General features: G+C 37.5%; 2 protein-coding genes across 2 annotated transcripts; both read right to left on the minus strand.

The window, feature by feature from the left end:
* Positions 1–73: 73 nt before the first annotated feature.
* On the minus strand, positions 74–18,604 carry LOC117912496 (ATPase family AAA domain-containing protein 3-like). Its single transcript, XM_034827085.1, has 8 exons — positions 18,261–18,604; positions 17,837–17,932; positions 11,033–11,143; positions 9,391–9,700; positions 2,255–2,345; positions 1,476–1,818; positions 1,090–1,238; positions 74–841 (listed from the first exon to the last, which is right to left on the minus strand). The coding sequence occupies exons 1-8, from the start codon at positions 18,531–18,533 to the stop codon at positions 331–333; spliced, it is 1,884 nt and encodes a 627-aa protein (XP_034682976.1). The 5' UTR covers positions 18,534–18,604; the 3' UTR covers positions 74–330.
* Positions 18,605–20,110: 1,506 nt separating this feature from the next.
* Positions 20,111–21,552, minus strand: LOC117912420 (protein RADIALIS-like 3). The gene is made up of 2 exons (XM_034826992.1): positions 21,068–21,552; positions 20,111–20,258 (listed from the first exon to the last, which is right to left on the minus strand). Exon 1 carries the CDS (start codon positions 21,336–21,338, stop codon positions 21,099–21,101), a length of 240 nt encoding a protein of 79 aa, XP_034682883.1. The 5' UTR covers positions 21,339–21,552; the 3' UTR covers positions 20,111–20,258; positions 21,068–21,098.
* Between the last annotated feature and the right edge of the window lie 5,500 nt (positions 21,553–27,052).

A 27,052-nucleotide genomic window follows, 5' to 3' on the forward strand; every position in this document is an offset into this window, starting at 1 on the left:
TTTGTCTCTTGCAAATTGCCTATCTTTTCATTTAATCACAAGCATCACAGTAGAATGATGGAGAATAAAGAGATGAAGAAAGGGCGACACAGAGACTTGTGTTTGTCACATTATTGTATAATTTCGAAGTTGGAACCAATCTAATCAACTCCAGGGCCGCTGGGCCACACCCCAAGAAATTCACAATCACCTCATTGTAATGGTAATACAAGTAACAATTACAAACAACAATCTGATCAAGAATTGAAATAATAGAATGACATTAGACAAAATTTCCATCTCTTTGAAAGGTTTCTGAGAAAAGCCCTACTTCACAGGCGGATTCCCCAGTTAAGCTGGGTGACCACCTTCTGCTACCAGTTTAAGTCGCTGGTGATGCTCTGCAACCTTGTAATCTACTATCTCCATGAACAGCTGGGAATCCAATACACAGTCTGGCCGACCGTACACAGCTGCTTGGATACCAGCCATGAGTTTTGCTATCTCACGGCCAGAGAAGCCTTCTGTCTTCCTGGCTGCCTCTCGGATCACATCTTCAGACACATCTTTTATGGTTACCTTCTGTGGCTTACTCTTTGATAGAGGGTTCCACTTAGATGTGCTTTGGCCTTCATCAGAGAGGTACTTGTCCAAATAGAGCTTCAGCAGTTTGAAACGCTCCTCCTCCCCTGGAAGCGGGAACTCGATCACTTCATCAATGCGGTCAGTCACAGCACTATCAAGATCGCCTGGTCTGTTTGTGGCAAGGACAAGAACAATTTCTCTTGACTGGTCTCCCGTCCGAAAAAGCAATGCATTTAGAGCACTTCGTTGAGCTTCACTCATGCGTGTGCTGTTCCGCCTGTGAATACAGTCAAGGGTGTATCTGTCAACCTGGAAAAACTTAAAACCTGCTAGCTCTACTAAATTTAAGATCTAAATTCTAAGCTATTTGAGCAAATTGCCTGGGAATAAAGATTGAAGCAGAAACGGTTGCAATGTGTGTTTCCCCTCAGAGAGACGGATCACTGTAAGAAAATCTCATCCTGGGGGGTAGAGTGGAAATTTACCAATAATCTTGTACAAAATTCAGGATGGTGATTAACTTACTCGCATAGAAAAGCATCAGCCTCATCAATGAAAAGCAGTAAACCTTTGTTTGATTTTTTTGCCCAATCAAATATTTGATGGATCTTGGTGACAGCCTGTGCGCCAAGAGGTGCAACATCCCCTCCAGTCATCATGGCATAATCCAAACCCTGCACAATAGTTCTCAGAAGGTCAGAGCTAGTCAGAAGATAGTAAAACAATCCTTACCAATATTCAGTAATATTCCTCATTCAAAGCATTTTCCAGCAAATAATTCTCCAAACAAAAAATTGTAAAACTTGTGTTTTGTCTAGCAAACTTAGTACACGAGGGGACTGCCGGTGACTTAATATTAGACCAAATAACGCATAAGAAAGAAGCAAAATACAGTTGAGTCAAAATTATACCGATTTTCGAGCTATCTCCCTTGCGACCATAGTTTTACCCGTGCCAGGCGGTCCATAAAACAGCATGTTTCGAAAGGGTGCCTGGTGAGACTTAGTATTTGATGTAGCTCGAGCAAGATGCTCTATTCTCCTCTGCAATGAAGGGTGGAGAATAATATTTCCAAAACTGGTCTTATTTTCCCCAGGCCTTGCTCCCCCAGCTGCTGTACTGTAATTCAACACCTTATTCGTTCCTCGAGAAACCATCCCTGACCATGGAAATTTAGCAATGGATGACTCCCGAATTAGTGATGGCTGCCCCAGCATCCGGTTGATATAACCCCAAGTAACCCTAGCACCCTCTCTGTAAACATATGAAGGAATAAAGTAGGCACATTAGCTGGTGTGTTCCATTAGCAGAACACTCAATTGTCATAATGAAGCCATATTCCCATATCTAGCCTAAATAAACTTTTGTTCCTCTACCTATTAACTCCCAAGCATGAACTAGGAGAGAATCAGTAATATCTACGGTCTGCCCACTGAGTGCACACACCTTTAGCCAGGCTTGGGATAAGCAATCTAAGAGCTTAATACTCATGCAATGATACCATAAACAGGATAACACATTTGGGATAGGGCATGAAAAGGCCTTGACGAAAACTGAAATTAATGGTCTACACTACAGTTACCCTCATTTTGTATCAAACTAGTGGATGTGGTAACAGAACTACTATCATAAATTAATTGTTTGTTCAAGCAATAGAAATAAAATGCAATGAGAAGAACAGAATAAGGACCTTGTTGTGTAAACACCAGCGGCCACTGCAGTGGCTCCTCCTATAGCCATAAGCAACTTATTCCTATCGGTCAATAGAACTCTGAAACCCCCTGCAAGGTATAGTTCAAAAACAATGAGAACAGAAAGATGGCCAAACGACAAAGATGATATTAATCACAATTTACATCCAAACAATAGTGTCACATCCAGGAAAATATGCATATAATTGAAAATTCATGCAAAATTATCTAATAATATCATAAAGATACTGTACTAGATAAACTAATATCTTATATAAGAGTAATATAACACAATGGCACAGAGGATATCTCAGATGATATGAATATGCATATACAACCCCTTGACATGTGAAGTTAACAAAGTCTAACTTCCAATCCAACAATAAAGATCAAGTCTGCATGAACTCACTACAATATAGATAAGACTAAACTGGGTCTATCACTTGTTTCTTTATTTCAGAACTCCTATTTTTTTTTGATAAGTAAGAGTATTGAAATAATATATATATATATATATATATATATATATATATATATATATATATATATATATATATTTATTTATTTCAAAACTCCTTACTATAATATAAACAAAACCAAAGCCAAAGGTCTATTACTCGTACATCCATATCCCGATAAAATCCAGTTTTATATAAATACGAGGGACCAAGGTATGGTGCGTAACTGTAATACCATCTTCTCCACAAATTTAACTCCTCATCAACTAATTAGGCATCATACTGTGCACACCCAGGTCATGTCTTGTCTTTCTTTTTTGTAGGTCACAAGGAAGTGTAGTGCCTTCAAGCACTTAGGTTTCAGGTTCCAACAACTGATCCATCCATGGGAATGATTCAAAAAGCTACCCATCAGATAAAGAGCCATTGGGCTTGTTTATTGCAAAGATAAATTTTATTGCAAAACTCTCCCATGAAAACTATGGGCTTGTTTGACTAAAACAAGTTGGTTTTTAGAACAAATTTGAAATGTTTTGAAGTGCTTTTTGTAAAGTATTCTGAGAACCAATTAAAAGAATGAAGAATACTTTGAAACTTTTTGCATTGTACATAAGTACACAGAACCTTCACGGTAAATAAGCCAAGACAACCGATTTTGATATTTGAATTCTCAATCAGAATTTTGTTCCCGATGGAGACCTATTTTTAAGAATTGTTCTCAAAAACTGTTTTTTAAGAAGTTGCCAAACAAGCCTGGTAACTAATCATACCAAAACTTCCATGTAAAAATGTGGTAAATGACTCAAACTTTCATCTATGATCAAAAGAGTTTATGCTACCTCATGAAGACTTTATTTATCCTACTATGTTACCATTTAAAAGTAGCTCCTGCTACTCAGCCTAGAGCCTTGAGCATTGTGCCTACGATCAAGAAAATGTCAGTTGAAGATGAACCCAAAGAAGTGTGTGTTTGGTGTTTTGTCGGGGAAGCGACTTGGCCATTAGAAAATAAATACAATAGGATTGATTAAAAAAATTAATACAAAGTTCTATCACATATAACATTGTTTAAATAGTTAGAAGCATACGAAGAAATAAAAACCATATTATTTCATACAAAATTTAATTAATTAAAATTGTTAAAATCAATTATAATTTTGATTAAATGAAGATATAGGTAATTAATTTCCTAATATTAGTTTATGCTAAAACACCAAATTAAATTTATAGAAGTCATATAAATGTCTTCAAATAAATTAATTATAATTTTATGTTAAATGTAATCAAATTAAAATCTTACATAATTTTAACTTCATATAGCTAATCAATTTCCTATGTATTAATCATGATCCAGTTAACCATTACCTAGCCCATGACCCCAATACTAATGCATATACCCATTTTCTATTTAAATATTACCATACCTACTTTTATATCAATACCAATTTTTAATAATTGGTACAATACATGTTTATGAAACAAAAATTATTATTTATTTTTTAAAACAATTACTTATTATATATTATATCACTATATCTGTGAAATTAAGGCCATGTTTAATAACTATTTTCTTCCGTTCTTCAAAAAGAAAAAAAAAAAACAAAAAAACACATTGATAATTAGAAAACAGAAAACATGGAACTTTTAGAGAACATCTTTTAGTGATTTTTACTTGTTTTTTATGATTGTTTTAAAAAATAATTATACAAATATAGAGAATGATTAAAAATAAAGAACTACATATAAAAGTTATTTTTTAAACATATTTAAAAGCATAGAAAATAGGTTAAAAACATGTTAGGTTCCTAAACAAGGCCTAATATGTTCCTTTTTGAGAATAAATACTTATTGAAATATGAGTAATGATGAAAATTGACAATTTTATAGGCCAGGTAATAATACACTTTTCTTTTAATATCCTTTTCATAATATGAATTACCTTTTTTTTGCAAAGGGCAAACACTAAGGTGTCAACTACATCATTGTCCTCCAAAATTTTCATAGTTGTAATATTTCCCATATAGTTCTTTGGTCAAAGACTAAGAGGTTTATAAATGATGGTTCTATGACTCTATAGTTAGTTTCTTTGATTGGTTGGGCTCTTGTTGACGGAGGTGTTGTTGCCTTTTCTATTTTGTAGATCCTTCTCTTGTTTAAGCCTTTTGACAATGGCTATATATGTCCTATACTCCTTGGATATATATATATATATGTATGCATGTATGTATATATGGATGTATACACTTCTATATCTAAAAAAAAAAAAATTATAGGTCACCTTTCAACATGATTATAGATAGCTTTCATAGTTGTAACCAATTTGACATGAAGAGTTACCTTTTTTTTTTACAGGCAAATAAGAGTGCATATATATAGAAAAAATGTGCCAAACTAATCCTTTTTCTTATTCATTTTATCTCATATATATTGTAGGTCGCTACACCAAAACTCAATAAATATTTTTTTTTTTAAATATTCAACTAAAATACTAATCATGATTAATAATCAGTATGTAACCATGGTTACTTTATTTGAATGGAAATAATCCAATGCTTGAGTTAAAGACTTTATCCTCTTTCTTCTTTCCTTTTCTCTCTAGATTTCACAGCAACAAATTTCTCCAAAAGACCTTATGGATGCCAACCTTATTTCAAAGATTGGCGTCTATGTCATTATGTCCATCAACAAAAACTAGACATGCTTCCAATTTTCTCTTAGATCTTTCTCTCTTCATCTCCATTGTCAATTTCGTTGACATCACCACCTTCTTCATCACTTGGATTGTCAGCCTCGGTATCATTTCCATTTCGTCTTGGAGTTGTCACATGAATCATTCCAAGATTACCTATACACTTCCAAGGGGCATCAGTATCGTAACAGGCATGACTGAAGCAAATACAACTTGTACATCTAGGTCGAGATTTTGAACCTTGTTTGATGTAGGACAACCCTAAGATGGTTGCCTACACTCAAGGATAGGTGGACTAGGGTTTTATTTTTAAGGTATAAGGAGAGGAACAAAGAATAAATTTTATGATAGAGAAAATTATAAGATAAGAAATAGAGATAAAGAAGAAACAATGAAGAAAAGATGGAAAACCTTAGAGTCTCACTAAGACCTTCTCGGAGTCTCACCTAGAAGAAAATCAATGGAATCTCACCGTTGAGGGTTGCAACCTTGCAATGAAAGAAAATATAATATTATTAATATTAATTCTTCCCTTTAATTTACATTTATTAGCCTATTTATAGGCTTCTCTAAGAAATCTAAAGTCTACTAGGACTTTTTTTTTTTTTATAGGTAATACTAGGATTCTAATAACATATTATGACTCCAATTCTAATTATAACATTCAAAGTCTATTAGGACTCTAATAACCTATCATAACTCAAATTCTAATTATATTATAACTTAACTAGCTAATCCTAATTAGACACCAACAAATATTAATCTTAATTTAATTCCAAGTAATATTAATCCCACTTTAATTGCAACTAATATTAATTCCCTTTCTTGATATATATCTTTGAGATTCATCCTCATCAATTCCCCCCAACTTGATTGTATATTGGTGAGGAGCGTGTGTCCCTTATAGGGTTTTTGGAATGGTTGGCGTCCAACTAAGGGGTGGTGAGCCTTGTTGTTTTTTGGTTTTGAGAGGGGGTTGTTGCTTTGTATACCCCCTGTATACTTGTAACTTTCCGCCTCTCCATTAATATATCTTGCTTTACTTATCAAAAAAAAAATTCCCCCCAACTTGAAAAAAAACTTGGTCTCGAGTTTTAGTGATTTTCCACGATCAATTGAAATTTTGAGCAATGCCTTCCACCTTTTCTTTCTTCGTCGTCTCTTTACCGTGCTAAGACTAAACTTGTTCAATCTCATGTAAGACAAATACTAGACTTCGAAAAACTTTTTGATGTTGTAAAACAAGTTGATAATTCTCGAAATAATTATGTGTCTTCAACAAGCTTGTGGAGGGTTGCTTTCCATACTCTTCTTGTAAACTGTCTTGTAGAAGAACAAGATTCTTGAATTCCCTATATTCAAAAGAAATTTCAGTAGATTCTTCATGTTTGCTAACTCATGATGATGTTTGGCCTTGGAAAGTCAAGCATTGATTCTTCTGAAGCTTCTACAACTTCTTTGAGCTCTTCAATTGGTTGATCTAGGATTAGTTCCATCACCTCTTGCTTTCTAGATTCATCATTGATGGTTTCTTCCTCCTTTCTAGTAACTTCGACTTGCTTTTTAGTAACAGTATTTGATGGCTCTTCTAGTTTCAAGGGTGCTAATTTTTCCTCTGGTTGCTTATGTGGTGGAATTTCCTTCATTGGACATGCCCATTGCGCACAAGTGTGTAAATGTTCTCGTATCCATCATGTTGGACTCTTTCATAAAAAAGCCATGGTTTTCCAAGCATAATATGGGCAACTTTTATCGGAAAAACATCACACCATGCTGATAACTCAAAATTATTACTGAAATTAAATGTCACTAGACAACGAGAACTCACTAAAACAGATGTCATTTACCCATACTATTTGATAGGGATTTGGATGATCTTTTGTCTTTAGATTAAGCTTCTCAACAAACTCCTTTGAAGCTAGATTGGAATAACTACCTCCATCAATAATCAAAGTACATAGTTTCCCTTGGCAAGCAACATGAGTTCGGAAGATGCTAGTACATCGCCAATCATCCTCTTCATTTAGCCTTGGTATGTTCACCAAAGGTTGCGTAAAAATGTTTTAGCCTTCAACCATGTTCGCATATGTTGCTCCATTCCTCAATTACATATGCCTTCAAGCCAAGAACTTTTGCTTTGATACCAAAATTGATGTAGGACAACCCTAGGATGGTTGCCTACACTCGAAGGTAGGTGGGCTAGGGTTTTATTTTTAGGGTGTAAGGAGAGGAACAAAAAATAAATTTTATGGTAGAGAAAATTATAAGATAAGAAATAGAGAGAAAGAAGAAAAGATGGAAAACCTTAGAGTCTCACTAAGATATTCTCGGAGTCTCACCTAGAAGAAAATCAATGGAATCTCACCATTGAGGGTTGCAACCTTGCAATCAGCCTATTTATAGGCTTCTCTAAGAAATCTAAAGTCTACTAGGACTTTTTTTTTTTTTTATAGGTAATACTAGGACTCTAATAATATATTATGACTCCAATTCTAATTATAACATCCAAAGTCTACTAGGACTCTAATAACCTATCATAACTCAAATTCTAATTATATTATAATTTAACTAGCTAATCCTAATTAGACTCCAACAAATATTAATCTTAATTTAATTCCAAGTAATACTAATCCTACTTTAATTGCAACTAATACTATTTCCTTTTCTTGATATATATCTTGGAGATTCATCCTCATCATTATTACTCATTTTTGCAAGGACTCTAATCAAGGCTCTACCCATTTGGGTAGAAAATGCAAGGACTCTGTTCTAGACTACTCATTTAAGTAACCTATTAAAAAAAATTACTCATCTAGGTAAAATTTCCTCTCATTTTCTATATATATATATATGAAAAGAAAAAAGAAAAACAAGCTTCACCAACACAACCTATAGTAGACATAGTCCGAGTGTGCACCACCTCTAATCGGCACAACCCCATTAGGCAAGCTTTAATGGCACATAGCCCTCCAATGCAAGCCTCAATGGAACAAACCACTACAATGCAAGCCTTAATTAGACAAAGCTTAAAAAGGTCTTTGAGTAAACGCCATGTGTCCTTGTAAAAATTTCCTGTTTCTATAGTTTGAGCACTCAAAAAGCAAGGAAAAGTGAGGCAATGAGGCAATGAAGCAATGAAGGGAGGTTTCCGCACATTATCCCAATCAATGAAGCCTAACTTCTTCTCCAACAATAAAGATAACACGAAGCCTAGCTAAACTTCATAAAGCAATAGAGATAACTTGTACATCTATATTCTGATAAAATCTAGCATGGTTAAACTCCCCATCAAAATAGGGATAAAACCAAAGCAAAGGTCTACTAATAAAATCTGGCTTTCTATAGTATAGGGAAACCTAGACAGCAAGATGTCGTAACTCTAATACAATCTTCAACATAAGTTTTACCCCTCAATCTAGCTTAGTATAAATATGGGGAAACCTTGACTGCAAGGTATGGGTTTGTAACTCTAATACGATCTTCTTTGTAAATCTTAGGATAAGAGGTATAGTCTTCTCTTTTTACATATCTCAAGGGCATCCTACTCAGATTGGAGATCCATTACCCAATTTGGAGCTCCAAGCACTTAAATTTCTGGTTCCAACATAGAGGAAGTAAGAAACACTAATGCAAGCAAGCCAAAAACAAACTGATCCAAAGGTTGAAATTTTCAATATTACAAGTCAATATGACTGAGCCAAAACCCAGTCATCTTTATACCATGACAAAGCTGAGTTACTAAAGTTAGCCGTCATTACAATCATCCAAAGAGACACCACCGTTTGTTCTCAAGACTCAGGCATTACACACATAATCTGAGTAAGGGGCAACAGAGATGCAGCCAAATTATACTGTACAGGAAAATGTATGATGCAGAACAGTGCTAAAATATTCAACAGCGGTTTTTATATTTTATAATATTGGCAACCTAGTTTACTGTGAAACTGAGCCGACATGAAAATTAAGTACCAGGTTATCAGTTGCATACCTTCAATATGACTAAACATTGTATTAATCGCAGCAAGCCACTTCTCTCTTTCACCATTCATCCGCTCTATAAGCATTCTCCTGTTATGGTCTTCTGTTAATTTTGCTTCATGGGCCCGGCCTTCAGCCTCAGCCATGGCCTTTACTCGTATGGTTTCCCGCTCTATCTCAGCTCTCTCTTTCTCAGTCTGGCGTTGTTGAGCTTGGATCTGCTCCTCAGTCGCCCGTCTTGCTTGTTCTTTTCGTATGGAGGATTCCTCTTGCATTTTAACCAATTCAACATTATGTCGCCTCTGAGCTTCATGATCTGTCTGCAAACAAGGATAAAACAATGGAATTAACCTTTTAATAATGAATATTTTGGCTATTTTGTATTTTTGCATGAGTCCATTGTAATGGGGAAAAAGAGAAAGAAATGTTCTAACCTCAGAATTAATAGTAAAATCTAGTCAACCTGCTTTTGTCCACAATCATTTTCAATAAATGGGATGCTGCATGTCAATATGGTGAAGTGAATCACTGACTGGATTCCTCAACAAAATAGGTAGAAGCCAAAGCAGTCAATGATCAATTCAGAACATTAACAAAAGATATTTTTAGTGGAATTAGGTTTTCAAATTTTCTGAGACCTTCCTTCTTGGTTTTGCAATCACACTGCACTTCCTTCTGCTTTTATTGTTGGTAACAGAGTCCCTACTCTGTTAACAGTGACAGCCAAGAGCCACTGCCTATCCTCTTCTTCAATGAGAAAATAATATCATTTCTTGCTTAGTTGCTTCAGAGGAGGGTGTGTGATTTGTGGAGAGAGAATGAGAAGTAAAAGTTTGATCAATATTCTAGGAATTTTGATTATAGCTCAAATTATTATGGCTTCAAATTTGAGGCCACCAAGAGTTCCATGATAGAAAGTGAATGAGTGGAAGGATAAGAAAAGATAAAAGAAGGAGAGAGGAATTGGTAGGATGGCTGGGCTGTTGATCATGGAAATCCAACAGTGGCAAATGCCAGTGACTTGTTTGGTCGGAAATGCAAGGGCGATGGAGGAAATTGCATGAAAAGTAAGGGCAATAGTTAAATCTACAACCCTGACAAACGATAGTAATGCTAATTCAGAATCATGAGGGAGAGATCCAACGGTTTTGACAGACCTTAAAAAAAGCTAAATATAATTATTCTGAGGCTTTGTTTGGATCATAGAAAGTTTGAAAGAAAGGATGAAGAAAAAATATTAGAAGATATAGAAGGAAAAAAAAAGTGAAAGAAATACAAGGAATGAGTCTAGGTTCAATAAATTTTTTCTCCTATCTTTCTCCAAATCTTATTCCTCTTTTATATAGCGAATGAAAATTTTGAAGAACATAATTTTTTTTTTTTTATAATTTTCATTATGCCATGTTTTTCCTTATGTTTTCTATGGCAAACCAAACAAGTGAATTGGGATTCCTATTTTTTCCTTTTCCCTACAACTTTTCTAGGCTCAAACCAAGCATAAACTTTCTACTATAGTCACAAAAACAGTGTGAACAGAAATTTTGATTTTTTCTTTTCAATTAAACAGTGTGAACAGAAATTTTGATTATCAGTCCCTACTTTTTTAAAACAAAAACAGAAAAAAAAAAGAAAAAAGAGTTCATTCCTGGCACCTGCATTCTTTTCCTAGCCAACTCATCTTCATATCGTAGCATTTGTGCCTTCGCCTGTGCTTGTTGCTGTACTAGATTCATTTGTTCTTCAGCCATTTTCCGCTGCTTATCCTGCCAATGACAAAAGTAATGGTAAGAAATATACATATGACTAAGAAACTGCAACAGTTCATAACAAGATTGATCACATGTGCTAGTTTATGCATGGTGTGAAAAGAGAGAAAAGGGAGAATCCCTAATTTTTGTTATTAAAAACTATTAATGATACACATTGGACTTGGGTATATATATACATACTAGTGGGACCCATAATACAATAAGGAAAAAAAGGAAAAGTAAATAACTGAAATAACTGTACACTATCTAACACTCCCCCTCAAACTGGAGCATATATGTTATATGCACCAAGCTTGTTACAAATGCTAGGACCTCCGAAAGATTTAGTAAAAATATCTGTTAGTTAATCATTTGAATTGACAAAACTAGTCGCCACACATCCTAATGCGATTTTCTCTCTAATGAAGTGACAGTCAACTTCAATGTGTTTGGTCCTTTTATGGAAGAGTGGATTGAATGCAATATGCAAAGCGGCTTGGTTGTCACAGATGAGCTTCATCTATTCATCCTTTCCAAATCTCAACTCTCGAAGAAGATGTTTCAACCATATGAGTTCACATGTTGCCAGAACCATAGCTCGATACTCGGCTTTAGCACTAGATCTGACCACTACATCTTGTTTCTTACTCTTCCAGGATATTAGGTTATCTCCAATAAAAACACAATACCCGGAAGTAACGTCTATCTATGGGTGAGCCAGCCCAATCTGCATATGTGTAACCAACAACCTGTGTATGACCTCTGTTCTCGTACAACACACCTTGGCTTGGTGTGCTTTTGATATATCGAAGAATGCGGATTACAGCATCCCGATGGCTATCACATGGTGACTGTACGAATTGACTAACAACACTTACAGGAAAAGAAATGTTTGGACGAGTAATGGTGAGGTAGTTCAATTTACCTACAAGTCGCCGATATCTCCTAGGATCTCCTAAAGGCTCCCCCTGTTCTGGTATAAGTTTGACATTTGGATCCATAGGAGTGTTTACCGGTTTACAGTCAAACATACATGTTTCTTCCAAGATGTTTAAAGCATACTTCCTTTGGGAAAGAACCACACCGGAACTGGATTGAGGTATCTCAATCCCTAAGAAATACTTGAGTTTCCCCAAGTCTTTAGTCTGAAAGTGGGTGAAAAGGTGTTGCTTTAGTTTCTGAATACCATTCTGATTACTGCCTGTAATGACGATGTCGTCCACATAAACTACCAGATAAATACACTGCCCTGAAAAGTTATGATAATAGAGAACGGAATGGTCTACTATATTGCGAAACATGCCAAACTCCTGAACAACAGAACTAAAACGACTAAACCATGCTCGAGGAGATTGTTTCAAGCCATATAGAGAATGGCGTAACCTGCACACTAAACCAGACTCCCCCTGAGCAACAAAACCAGGTGGTTGCTCCATATAAACTTCCTCAGCAGGATCCCCATGAAGGAAAGCATTTTTAATATCTAACTGATAAAGAGGCCAAGAACGCATAGCAGCCATGAAGAGTAATAGACGAACAGAAGCTATCTTGGCAACAGGAGAGAAAGTGTCACCATAATCAGAACCATAAACCTGAGTATAGTCTTTAGCAACTAAGCGGGCCTTAAGGCGGTCAACTTGACCATTAGGGCCAACCTTAACTGTGTAGACCCAACGACAACCAACTGTAGATTTACTAGAGGGTAAAACAACAAGATCTCAAGTGTCATTGGAGTGTAAAACAGCCATTTCATCTACCATTGCCTGTCGCTAGCCTGGATGGGAAAGAACCTCAGGGGTGCTCTTGGGAAGATGAACAGAAGATATAGCAGAAATAAATGTAGAATAGGGTGAAGATAATCGATGGTAACTCAAAAAATTGTAAATGGGATGAGGATTACGAGTAGATCGATTACCTTTCCGAAGAGCAATGGGTAAGTCAACAGAAGGAGGCAAAGTCGGGGTAGGAGAAGCCGAAGGGATAGGAAGTGAGTCAACAGGTACCTCGACCAAAGGAGGAACAGTGACAAGATGACGACGATGATAAACCTGAAGTGGGCGAGAAGGCACTGCATCAGGTGGGGAGATAATAGGAAGGGGTAAGACTTCAGAAACAGGAAGAGACTCAGAGGTGGAGAAGAATGGTGAGTCCTCAAAGAAGGTGACATCAGCGGAGAGAAAGTAGCGATGAGTCTCAGAGGAATAACAATGATAACCCTTTTGAAGTCTGGAGTATCCTAAGAAGATGCATTTTGTGGCTTTGACAGAAAGTTTGTCCTGTCCAGGACTGAGAATATGAACAAAGCAAGTACAACAAAAAACACGAGGAGGAAGGAAATAAAGTGGTTGGTCAGGGAAAAGAAGGGAATGAGAAATCTGATCGTGTAATATAGATGAGAGCATATGATTAATTAAATAACATGCTGTAAGAACAGCGTCCCCCCAAAAACGAAAAGGAACATTACTATGGAGAAGGAGAGTACGAGCTGTCTCAACGAGATGTCGATTCTTACGTTCAGCTACCCTATTTTGTTGAGGAGTATGAGCACAAGAAGATTGATGAAGGATCTCATGTTGGGACATAAATGAAGTAAATGGTGCAGAAAAATATTCCCTGGCATTGTCACTGCGTAACACACGAATAGAAATATTGAACTGGGTTTGGATTTCAACATAAAATTTCTAGAAAATAGAGAATAACTCAGCTCGATTTTTCATTAAAAATAACCAAGTACATCGAGAATAGTCATCAATGAAAGTGACAAAATACTAAAATCCTAAAGTAGACGTAGTCCGACAAGGACCCCAAACATCAATGTGGACAAGTTCAAAAGGAGACTTTGCCCGATTATTCAAACGCTTTGGGAATGAGACACGAGTATGTTTCCTAAGCTGACAAGACTCACACGCAAGCGACGACAAAGATGAAAAACGAGGGACCATTTTCTGAAACTTGGATAGACTAGGGTGGCCCAGGCGACTGTGGATGAGGAGGAGAGCATCAGTGGAAATGCAAACTGCAGGAGTTGAAGGCGAGGTGAGGTGATAGAGGCCTTGAGACTCACGTCCTATGCCAATCGTCTTCCCCGTACTCCGGTCCTACAAGATCACAAATTTATCAGAAAAAGTAATAGAGCAGTTAAGAGTACGAGTGATTTTACTGATGGAGATAAGATTAAAGGAACACTCAAGAGTATAAAGGACAGAAGTGAGAGGTAGAGAAGGGAGAGGATGTGCCAAACCAATGCCTTTAGCCATAGTTTGAGAACCATTAGCTAAGGTAATAGTAGGTAAGGCAGAGGTAGTAGTAATATAAGAGAAAAGATCCTTATTACCAGATATATGATCAGAAGTGCCAGAATCTAGAATCCAAGGTCCAAGAGAAGATGTGTGGGTAGAACAAACAGAAGTATTACCAGTCTGGGCAACAGAAGTAACAAAAGCTGACTTGGTGGCCTGATAGCGGAGATAGTCATCATACTCACTGTCAGTGAGGGAAATACCCTGAGATGTGGATGAGCTCGGAGGCTAAGGTAGCTGAGGATCAGATGACTGGGCCACGTGGGCAGTGCGGGGAGGCCGCCCATGTAACTGATAACACCGATCATGAGTGTGGCCAAGCTTATTGCAATAGGTGCAATGAGGACGTTGGCCTCTACCTCGGTTACCACTGCGTCCTCCTCGAGAGTTAGTTTAACTAACACAGAAGAATCTGAAGTGTTATCAGATGGAAAAGCCTAAGTGGAGGAGATACGGAGGAGACGAGCAAACACATCATCTAAGGATGGAACGGAGGAACTGTCAAGAATTTGATCGCGGACGGTCTCAAGATCTGGACGGAGGCCAATAAGCGTAAGAACAATGAAGAACTTGTCAATCTATGTTCGTTGATCCCCAACATCAGTAGTAAGAGGCATCATGATCAAGAATTCCTTCTTAAGAGAGGCAATCTGGCCAATATAAATAGATAAATTAATGTCTTGTTGTCTGACATTGACAATAGAAGAAGTCACCTTATAAAGACGTTGGATATCATTCGTGTATAGCCCTTTCGCCTGATTCCAAAATTTAAAGCATGTTTTGTAGGCCCGAAGATGAAGCACAATCTTAGGATCAACTGATTGTCATAACACACTACATAACTGTGCATCTATCTTCCTCCATTGTACTCTGTCAACCTCAGGGATATCCGCCTCCTGCGTAGCAAGGTGATCCTCATAACCTTGACCCATAAATCAAAGCTCCACAGAGGCAGACCAAGACAAATAATTTTTACTGTCAACCAATTTCTCCAAAGTAATCATAGGAGATCCAGATATAACAGAGGAAAAAATGGAACTTTTAGTAGTCATATCTACTTATCTGGAGAACGAAATATGTTTGGATTGAAGAGAGTCCTAATACGACTTTAGATTGCGGCTGAAAGAAAAAAAACAGAGGATCCGCGGCTGTGAGAGACCAAATAGTAAAGAAAAACAAATGTGGCACTACTGGAAAGATAGAAGAACACTTCCTAAGACACGTGCAGGGCTTAGGGTGGAGAGGAAGTCACCGGAGGTCGCCGAAAAGGCTGTTTAGAGGGCCGGCGGAGACAAAAAAACCCCAAAAAATGCACTTGCAGGGCTCGGATGGCACAAGCATAGATGGAGAGTGGCTAAACAGCGTCAGGCGAGGTTGGAGGTGGAAGCGCGTTGCCGGAAAGTGTTCCATGCACCCTCATGTGTCGGCGCGAGGTTCAGGCCGCTGGAGAAGAAACGAGCGTGGCCGGCGTGTGACTGAGATTCTCCCTCCAGTGCTTTGACAAAACTTGAAGATCTTCTCCTTGCGCACCCAATGGTATGGTCGTTGTTGGAAAAGGACTTCGCCAGAAAAAGTCGCCAACGGTGAGGGTTTATGATGGCGATATGGTTGACCGGAAAGCTTTAGGAGATAAGGAAGGTGACCGGAATGAAACACGGTCACTAAAGGTTTCCCAGAATTGATTCACGGATAAACTGGAAATAATTAGGTTTTTTTTCTCCCTAGGCTCTGATACCATGTGATTTGAGAGAAAATGGAGAATCCCTAATTTTTGTTATTAAAAACTATTAATGATTTGGGTATATATATAGATGCTAGTGGGACCCACAATACAATAAGGAAAAAAAAAGGAAAAGTAAATAACTGAAATAACCGTACACTATATAACATAGGGAAACTGAGCATTTGCTACACATGAAAAGTCTAATACTAATAGAGTACAAGTCCAGTGATGCTCACCACCACAACTCAATTGTTTCTATATAACTTATCACATGAAAATAGAAACTTCTTTGCTGCTCATGGATTTAGCCAAAAATTAATTCATTTATGGAGATTTTGCAGAAATTATGGATTGGGTTCACTTGCCCAGTGTAAAAAATATTTATTTATAATCTCATATATGTGATATGTCATGTAAAACATTATAGAACCACTCAAATTCCATGGAAACCCAGAATGCATAATCAAAACTGTCCATTCATGATAGTTATAAAAAAAAAAACAATTAGCAAATGGATCCCCTTGCTTCTTTATTTAAATATGGTAAAAGGGGAAGCCTCTGAGTAAGTGAAATAGACAGAAATTTGTTTTGCTGCTTGAGGAAGAGGCACATTCGCACATGTTAGTTAAAACAATAATCTTGGCAAATTTCCAGTACATCATCTTCAGTACCCAATTCTTTTTAAAGTAAAATGAGGAAAATCCCACAAAGAAACAAGAGCAGCTATAATATTCAGGACAATGTTTAGACCTGTTAATTTTCTGAACTAACTTTGTTGTCAAATTTGTTTGATAAACAGTTCAATTGATGTTTGGGTTCAATAAGGGGAGAGAGGGCATTGGAACCCTTGTTTTTCTCGTCCTTTGAATGATTGGGAGGTGGATGAAGTTGTGGATTTATTTCTATGGTGTCAATGAATATGGTTTTGAATAAGTTCACTGTTAAGCAATTTTATGCTGTCTTGGAACCACGGGTTGTTGTTTCTTTTCCAAATTGGGTAGTTTGCAATCCTTGGGTCCATTCTAAAGTTAATTTTTTTGGTTGGGAGGCTTCATGGGGCAAAGTTTTGACTTTGGATCAGCTTCAGAAACTTGGGTGGTCTTTGGTTAATAGGTGTTTTCTTTACAAAGAAGAGGAAGAATCTATAGATCACATTCTCCTCAATTGTTCATTGGTTAGGATTCTCTGGAAATTGTTTGATCTTTTTGGTATTCAATGGGTGCATTCTGCTATTGTTAAGGAGGCTTTATTAGAGTGGAATGGTTCGTTCGTGGGCATGTATTTTTTGGATGATCTGGAAGGAAAGAAACTCAGGGCATTTGATGATAAGGAGTGTTCTGCTCTTTCTTTAAAGATTCTTTCTTAGGAATTTGTTATTTTGGGTGAAGCGGTATTTAGAGATAAATTCTTTGTCTTTCTTTGATTTATTGAGTGGTTGGGTTCTGGTTAAGGGAGGGAGTTCGTTGTAGGCACTCTTTTCTAAATTCTGTGTTTTTAGGTGCTTTTTATATACTTATTGTGTACTTTGGGGTGTCTGAGCAGGTTTTTTTTTTTCATTTATGAATTTGGTTTTTATTTATTTAGAAAAAAATGACAACGGAGCAAAATCCCAAACAAACAAACAAAAAAAAATGAATAATCAGAATATGTCCTTTCAGCACATGAATTGAAGAAAAAACCACTGACGATATCTGCTTGAGCTTGAATTGCTTCTTGATGAGCCTTCTCAGCTGCCAACTCGGCCAGTCGAGTTTGTTCTTGCTTTCTCATAATTTCAAAAACCTGAAGACAAAAATTGGCATAAAGCTGTATAAAAATTTGATCCTCTATGAATTACTCAATTTTAAAGAAACAAAGCCTCTAACCTCAGTTGGCTTGCTTAGAAAACAGAGGAATATAAACCAAAAAAAAATAGTAATAAAATAGAATTGTCAATCTTGGTTTCCAGAAATAAATGATTGCATTGAGCCCAGTTCAGGGGATGTTTCTGTTCTCCTGGGTGCCCCCACAACAATCAAATATCTATGATTGAATGGTTTTAATTTCTTTCCTTTTATCCAACGTTTCTAGCAACCAATCAGAACATTTTTTTTTTCTTTTTTGCGGAAACCTGTTTAGCGTTGGGAGAGCTGTTGATTTCGCGAAGAGCTTTGGCGCCTCTTTCCAGGGATTCGGGGTCGAACCCCGAGGAACTGACTCTCGGCTCATCGGCCTCCGACTTGTCCTCCGATTTTTCAGCAGAGGATTGAGAGGTCTGGGGAGGTGATGAAGAGAAAGGCGAGAATCGAAACGGACCGTCTGCGTACGCGCCGCTGGAGGCCTTGGAAAAGAAAGCGACGGCTGCCGCCATAGCTACACACGAGGACAGCCTCGAAGCCGCCATTGCCGATCTCTGAGTTTTTGCTAGCCGGAAAAGAGTTTGGGCTAAAGGTCATATGGAGATTGAAATGGAGGAGGGCTTTACGAGCGGGGAAGAAGGGAGGGTTTAGGGTTTAAACGGAACAACTGAATTGGGCCTCACGTGGCATGATGGGCTTCCACCCAATAACAAAATGAGCCCCACCGGTGGGTCTAGTACTTCACCTTTTGTTTTAGGGCCGCAAGGCTTTGTTTGGCTGCCTAGGCCCATGATGGTATTAACTGCAGTGCTCATAATTTTATAATACAAAATTATATTTTAATTTTTTTTATTTAAAATGAATATAATTTTAATATTTTTTAAAATTTTAAATAAAGAAAAAAAATCCACTTCTTGCATCATGTTTGAGAAAAAAAGGAACAGAAGCATTCAAAAAGCTCTTCCAGTCGGGGCTTTCATTTTTTGAGAACAATAAAAAGATGTTTTCATTGTTTTTTTACTGTTCAAATAATAGATTGTTTTTCATGTTTTCTTTTTCTTTTTTGTGTTTTCTTAGTTGTTTTTCATGTTTCCACAAAGGTGAACTTCATCTAACCACCACACCCTCACCTATAAACCCTTTCTTCTTTTTTAAATTATTGAAATTAATATACTTACACATGATGACAAAGTCATCATTTTTTAAGAAAATTGTAATTGGTGTAAAAAATTTAATAGAAGAAAACACTTTATTAATTAAAAAAAATAACTTTCATGTTTTTTGTTTTACTTATTCTAAAAAGTTTTTTTATTAACTCAATTAAATATGTTTTTTTTTTTTTAGAACAAAAACTGTTTTCCTTAATTCAATTCTCAAACACAATTTTTTTTCCTTAAAACACAAAAAATCGTCTTTAAAAACTGTTTTAAAAAATTGTTTTCAAGAACAGTTTTAAAAAACAGCAACCAAACAGACCCTTACTGCTTCTTTTATTTTCTTTTTCTTTTTCTTCCTTAAAACCAACTTTTTTTTTTTTTTTGTTTTTTCACTATGTTCTCCTCTTGCTTCCATGCATTTTTCTCATATGCTCTCATCTTAAGAAACCATATTCCACCATCCCCACAAACAAAAGAAAAAATTGTTGATGCTCTATTTCCTGTTTCACTTGTCATGCTTGGATGACCTTTTAATTTAATTGCTGACCATGTCTCTGAATCTGAATAAGAAATGAGAATTTGATGTTGAGATTGAGCCATATGGGCCCAACATGGCTGACGCTTAGCACATCTGAAGGAAGGCCAGAGGCCCACAGCCGTGACCCCTTAATCCACCAATTGTTTATTTGTCCCTTTACAAAGGGGGCGTCCCCAGGAGGATTCGATACTAGGACTAAACCTTATGTCCAACCAACTCCTGGTACCATCTGATCTAGTAACTCAATGGTACCCGGAGTTGGTGGATTGAGGGGCCACGACTCTGGGCCAGAGCCTTCCCTTCAGATGTGCTAAGTGCCGGTCATGTTGGGCTCATATGGCTCAATCCCAACATTTGATGCTTTCTATGATTCAAATTTTCCGATTATTTTCATTATTTCAAACTGCAGATTTACTTGAACAGATGGTGCGTCATATGATAATACTTCATTCATATATAGAACCATTACATTAATTTAGCAGCACAATGGAAGACAAAACAAGAAAAGACATGGACACAATATTTTTCAGTAATTCTGCTTCTGCTTCTGTGTCTTGGATAGATACCTCAGAGGGCTGATAAAGAGAAAGAAATGTAAGACATTAGAAAAATTGTAAGCTAAAATAGTAGTGCAAGCAAAATGTATTCTGATATGTAGGTTGGAAAAGCAATGGAAATAACTTGTGTATGTAATGAAGGCATAGGAAAATAAGTAGGGTGATGGCCAGAATCCTGAATGAAATCAGAAAAGAGAGGGCAGATTTTCTTGAAGTAGAAAAGTAGAGAGCATAGGACCATTGATATGCTATCCATAAAAAAGAGTAGGATTAGATCTCATGTGGGTTTTCCTTTGGGTTAGGGACAGGATAAGAAGTTGAATGGGGGTGTGGTCAGTAAGGCATTTCCCCTTTTAGGTTTGAATAATTGATAAATGATGAGAAGTAGTTAGGTGAAGGGGACGTTGCCCTAATGATCGGCAGCTCTCCATGGACCACACAGAATTAGATTTTTCATGTCCTCAAATTCTACTTTCCTGACCTCACGACATATTATTTTTGTACGGAAGGATGCTATGATGATCTGCTATCTAGCTAAGAGTGTCGATCACTTTATAGCTTGGACGTCGCTTTTCCTTTTCAAAAGAAAATGACTGTCATTCTGTCATTACATTTAGAAGTGAAGTTACTAGATGAGTCAAAATCCGGGATTCGGAAGCGATATGCTTCATCCATCCTTTTTTTTTTTTCTCTATGATAAACCTTGAGCCATATTTTTGAATACTGGCACATGAAAATAACTCTAACGCTTGTGGATAATGCATGCAAGGTGAAGAGAAGAGTAGAGACATGAGGGAAGTGGATGGTAGAAACCTCTAGTACATTACCTCTGTTCATCATTTCATGGCCATGCCCACTTCACCTGTAATTGGGAAATGGAACTTTGCCGGACTCGATGTGCTTGACATCCTCTATGAGGATTTCATAGTGCCTTTTCACTTCCTCCGCAGATTTCCCACCCACGGCCTTGGCAATATTCTGCCAGCGGTCAGGGGTGTCCTTGTCATACTTTGCCAGTGCCTTTTCAAATAGTTTGTTTTGCTTGGGTGTCCAAGAGGAGCCAGAGGTACGTGAAGAAGTCATAGAGTTGGATGCCATTAGTTGATTTTTGAAGTATGGGCTTTTGGATTTGCAAGAGGAAAGGAAAAAAAAAAAAAAAACTCAGGGAATGCAGTTGGAAACCAAAGTGAAAATGCAGGAGTGGCTGGTATGAATCCCACGAAATGGAAAAGAAGGAAAAAAAACAGCTCAGTTGCTTCAGTCAAGGAAGAGGAGTTGGAAGTCAAGGAATGGTATGGGAAAGAGATTACCAAGGGAGCTCCTTATAAGCAGGAAGAAAAGTGTGGTGGGGTTGAGGCTAGTTGGGCGAATATATCTTGCAAAGGCTAGAATAGGAAGTGACATGGCTCTTTACTAACCACAAGATGGAGAGGGACAAGGAAGAACCAGTGCATGAAGAGAATCAGTATCAAAGGACAGGCACTTTATGATTATTATCATCATTTACTAATCCTCCTTTCTTTATTATATCACCGGCAAGTTGAATTTCTTCACTAAGTTATTTTGCTAGTGGAATCAAGAACTTCGCATAGTTAGTAATTATTCTGCTTATCTCATTCACCCATTAACAAGAATTGATTACTCCTTTTTTTTTTTTTGCTTTTAATAATTTTTCCTTTTGTTTTGAATCCAAACCTCTCAATCTGTCATGTTAGTGCAATGTGAATTGCTTATGCATTTTGTAGTGAATCTGTGAAGATCTCACATGTCTAAGAATGCTGGAATAGACAAGCCGATGTTTGGGCTGGATGCTGAATAATGATCATGACAACGATGATAATAATTAATCAGCAGCCCCTACAGACAAGGGGCGAGCAGTACCACATTCTTATCAATGTTTTAATCTATAGTTAGCCATCACTTCTGTCCTTAGTTGAAGTGTTAAACTGTAAATTTTTCTTTCCATCATTATCAAAAGATATGCAAGAGGAGGTCAAAAATCTGTACATTTTGGAAAAACCAGAATTATGAACTGGCTTGATTGGAAAGAATGTCAATATTCTAAGTTTTTTCATGAATATGTTGAACTTTGTTTTTATATGTCTTGGGTTTTAACCCATGAAGGGCAGCAACTATTCAGATGGATAGGGGTGTTATGATTCTTCCCCTCCCTGTTTGTTAATTGTTCATCTTTATCTATTTACTTTTCTCCTTGCCCAAGAGCATCTCAACTAATTTAGTTATTTGTTGTCTGTCTGAAACTTTTCGTCCCTAATATTCAGTGGCAATTTGTTTAATTGTTTTCTGAGGGAGACTTGTTTTTATTCTTGATCTTGCATGTTGTCCTTCTTAATGGGAGCTTATGTCACACCTTGGACTTCCCAGATTCACATGTCCTGTACTAAAGTTTTAGGTCCATAGAACAATTCATGATTATCCCTCAGCTTTTCCTATTTAATTTTCATCGAGCCAATTATTTCAGCAATTGGCATCATATGGGTTACCTTTTCTTGATGCTCTGCTTAATATTAAAACTTTGCCAGCATAGCAGAGAGTTCCCTTAATAACTGTGGCCGGTTTATGTTCCGGTAATTGATAAATTTTGAGAAACAAAATAGCATGGGCTAGTCTGTTAGTTTATTTACTTGAAGAGTCATTAAGAATCTGTTTTTGAGAAACTTGCTATGTTTTCTATATATTATTTTTAGTGGTTTCAGAATAGAATTTGAATCCTAGGACAGTTCTGTAATGGTGACGAAGAGATTTTGTGCACTGCTAATTTCTTTTGAGAATTTCATTCTCCTCCCATGGTATGTTCTTGGCTCACTGATTTGATTTGCTTTGAGCACCAAATCTCAATTATGTAGGGAAGTTCTTTTTCTCTTAGATTTTATGCTTTGAGCACAAATGAAAACAATTCCTTGTTCATTCGTTTATAATTTTTAAAGAATCGTCTGTCAAATCATGCAGCATGAAACAAAGTATCAATGATTCATACCCTTTTATCTTTCTCGACACAGAGTACTCTGGAATGGAGAGTTGCAAAAAGGTTAATAAATGAGTACAAAAGAAAATTTCTTTCCTCATGCCTTGCATGGCAAGAGGGGGGCAGGGGACACTTCAATTCCACAAGCCAATAATTACTGCCACCATCCGATGTTATTATGTTCCCTCTAAGACTAAGACTACGATATTGATGCAGTGAATCTGAAATTTACCCTCCTGCTATTTGACATGGTGACGTACTTGGAGTAGTTATGTGTTATGATCACTTTGTGGTGGGTCGTTGAATGATTGACACTTATGCAATCAGGAGGGTACCTGGGTACCAGCCCATGTGTTATATCGGGTGCCTTTTGAACTTTCAGGAAAATACTAGTAAAAGTTGTGTATCTGTGGCCCGTGTGCAATTCTTCTAAATCTTAAGAGGAAGATTTCAGTGCTGATGTTTCCTATTGCATTGCGTGTGTTGATTCCTCCACTTGCTTTTATTCCAACCAAGATATGGACTTTCTTTCAAAAAGTGAATTGCTGCTTGGAATTTGAGGTATTTCTGACTTTGAATTAAATATCATGCCAAATTCCCAGAATCTCAATTTGTAATCAGGCAAGTTGGAGGGTGCAAGCACCGACCAATGGCAAGTGGAACCACCCGGGTCTTGACTATTCTTCCATCGGTAGAGTCCAGAAACAGCGTTATGAATCAAGTGATAAAGCTGGTATGGGAAGAAAATTAAATGCTGTCTTGGCTTTAGAATCTCCATATATCCATTGATGCTTTGTATTTGATTTGAAATCGTTTAACACAAGCTACTGAAATCACATGAAGTGCATACTAATAAGACTAAGGACTTTGTTATCATAGTATACCAACCGGACACCAGTGGTGGTAATTTAGTATCTTCATCATTATTAAACTGTTTTTTCAACATTTAATTCATTCGTCCCTGTCCTGCTGATGCTCGAGTTGTCTAGTCTGTTGTCTTGAGCCAGGGAAAGGGTGGGGATGGTGAAGTTTAATCATTGGATGAGAGAAACTCAGATGAAGTATGAAGGAATCTGCAGTACTCTGGTGGTCCTTAAAAATGAACCCTCTTGCTGATATTTCAAATTGCTCTCATCTCACACCCACCTCCGAAAAAGAAATGCCGCACCCCTTTTCTTATCCTCTACTCCGTTTTATTTGGCGGTGTACCAACAGGGTCTTGTTGTAGATCCTTTTACAAAACAAAAGTGAGCCAGAAAAAAAAAAAAAAAAAAAAACACCCAAGTATCCTTTTAATTATATCAACTCCATGACAGCAACCAGAAAACTATTACTTTTCAGGAGTTAACCAAGTCCACTATTTGTGCCTGGTCCCAATAGCTGTCAGCATGAGCATGAGATCAAACTTTTGAGGGAATCTTTGAAAAGGAGAACAAGTAGCCAAAAAATCTTATGACTCGGGTCTGCTGGTGTGGAGTGGGAGTAATCTATCCATGATTTGGTTCCTGAGGATAAGCAATACTGGAATGAAGTTCATGTACCAACAGAAAGGTTTGTGAGGTGTGCATTTACAGAATGAATGTGTAACATTCCATTTCTAATTGTGTAGATATTGTCAGAGCTCAAACAATGATAATGACTTTAAATTGCATCCATATTATTAACAATAGTTGATGCATATATAACATTTTAAACTTTTTCTCGAGGTGGGATATTGATGCATGATCGAGCAAAATCTCGATGAACTTGGTGTTGTGTTAGGTGACATGGTAGGAGCCATGAAAGGGCAGTCTGAGGTGAGAACAGGTTTGTGGTTTGAGTCAGTTGGACAAGATGTGATGCAATTATTGTGAAGACAAGAAGAGACATAACCGGGATTTGTTGTGGAGTAAGACCAAGATTTTAAACAGTGGAATAGCTCGATATTTCGCATCATTCCACCTTGGATTTGCATGGATTGTTCAGGCTTTTATCGAACATCTGAACTGTTATCATTATAATATGTTTATCGTCCATGTGCCATGCATCCAAGAACAGGAAACTCTTCTGGGTACAGGTTTCTGAGAAACGAACAGACACGAAAATCCAATCAAATCAATTTCAATCACTTAATATGCCGAGACTCCATGGGTTATGGGTAAGGAAGGTGCCTGAGAAAGAGTGAAGGAAAAAGGGGGAGGAGGGAGGATCAGACAACCGAAAAAACGACGTCGTTTAGCAGCAAGAAGCCTTAAGTAAAAGGGAAACAAAAGGTAGTTGTGAAACCTTATGCGGACATGGTTTTGATGGAAGAACGGATGATTTAGAATGGCGGCGTTTTAATGAGAAGGGGAAGACAGCTTTGCACCTAAAACGACGCCGTTTTAATCATACGAGGCAACATAGAACAAAACAGCGAAACAAACACACCCTCGTCTCGGGTGGTAAGGAAGAGACAGCCGAAAACCGGGGACGAAAGAGGGGACAGTGACTTTATCTTGCCCCCAAAACGACTTCGTTTAAACAAACGGAGAAATGAAGTAACACCGTCTTAACTGGGATGGAACGGCAGAAATGTTGGAAGCCAGAACGCCATGTTCCCAATCCTAGAGTAAAATCGCTTCGTCCGCATCATCAGCTCCATGAAAGCTTTGTCGTTCCGAGCAGCTGAAAATGCAGGCAGTTGAGGGAGAGAGGGATCAGGTGCTCTCTGAAAATTCCAAAGAGACGAAAAGGTTCGATTGGGAGGAGAAACGTGAGAATGGTGAGTTGGGACTGAGAAGAAATTGAGACTGGAATCTCATCTCAACCCAATTTGATGGTGGCGCCTGTTGGTTTCAATTGGAATGATTGATTCCCAATTTTATTCTCAAGTGATTCTGAAAACTCCGGGGTCAGTGTGATTAACTTGCTGGTCAATCCATGAAATTATTCGTAAGGTGCAGGGAGTAGTGTTCATTTTTTGGCATGTTTCCATCATGCGGCCCAATCAGAATGGCTATGTATAAATAAAATAACCTTGAAAATTACTTGTTCCTTTCCATTCCCGCTCTGCGTTTTGTTATAATTAAAGTTCACTGTTTGTCTGTTAGTTTGTTTGACACTTATACACCAAGGCAAAAATCGGAGAATCCGAGGAGACGCACAAATCAGAGGAATAGTAGAATTGAGGTTGATGGAGGGATGCCCGAGTTCTTCTTCTACCGCATGGCAGAAAAGACGAGAATGAGAATAAATGGCGAAAGTGGTAAAAGGGAAGTTGGAGATGTGTGTGTCTCATCATGGCAGAGAGGAAGATATGGCGAAATGATGAAATATGCCCCCATTTACCTCCGTAGGTGGTGAGTACATGGAGAAATCTATGCAAATCTTTTGACTTCCAATGGAGAAAAGAGTTCAGTCAACTGCCTCGGTAGCATATGGTGTTTTGGTGAATGGTGAGTAAGAAATCATTGAATTGTGTTTTCCGTATAGATGGGGGACAGTGGCCCAGCAATTTGGCCTGCCCAATTTGACCCAATTCAAACCCAACCCAACCCAACCCAAATTTATGAATGAATTTGTGACTGTTTGGACCACAGAAAGTGAGCTAGGAAAAGCCGTGGCGGCCAATGGGGTTTGAAAGGAGTCAGGGAAACAGTGTGAAAAGGGAACATGTAAATATTCAGGTGATGAAGTCGGAGAAAGTGAACATCATCATTGCTCGAACCATGTTTGACCTTGATTGGAGGCACTGAGTTGTGGTCCACGCCATATTCAATGCAAGGCCCGAGAAACAGGCAAATTTAATACCACACCATTTTTGCTTTCCATGTGAATTGTGAGTCGTGACTGCCAATTATGAGAA

This window comes from Vitis riparia, chromosome 4, assembly GCF_004353265.1.
Source record: "Vitis riparia cultivar Riparia Gloire de Montpellier isolate 1030 chromosome 4, EGFV_Vit.rip_1.0, whole genome shotgun sequence".
In the NCBI taxonomy this organism is placed as follows: domain Eukaryota; kingdom Viridiplantae; phylum Streptophyta; class Magnoliopsida; order Vitales; family Vitaceae; genus Vitis; species Vitis riparia.

What these genes read in the sequence shown, in the direction of transcription:
- LOC117912420 (XM_034826992.1), bottom strand. Translation starts at nt 21,338, where the DNA reads ATGGCATCCAACTCTATGACTTCTTCACGTACCTCTGGCTCCTCTTGG.
- LOC117912496 (XM_034827085.1), bottom strand. Translation starts at nt 18,533, where the DNA reads ATGGCGGCTTCGAGGCTGTCCTCGTGTGTAGCTATGGCGGCAGCCGTC. An exon ending in GCTCTCCCAACGCTAAACAG is followed by an intron (nt 17,933 to 18,260) that starts GTTTCCGCAAAA and finishes TTTTGTCTTCAG; the next exon opens with GTTTTTGAAATTATGAGAAA. An exon ending in AATGTTTAGTCATATTGAAG is followed by an intron (nt 2,346 to 9,390) that starts GTATGCAACTGA and finishes TATACCTTGCAG; the next exon opens with GGGGTTTCAGAGTTCTATTG.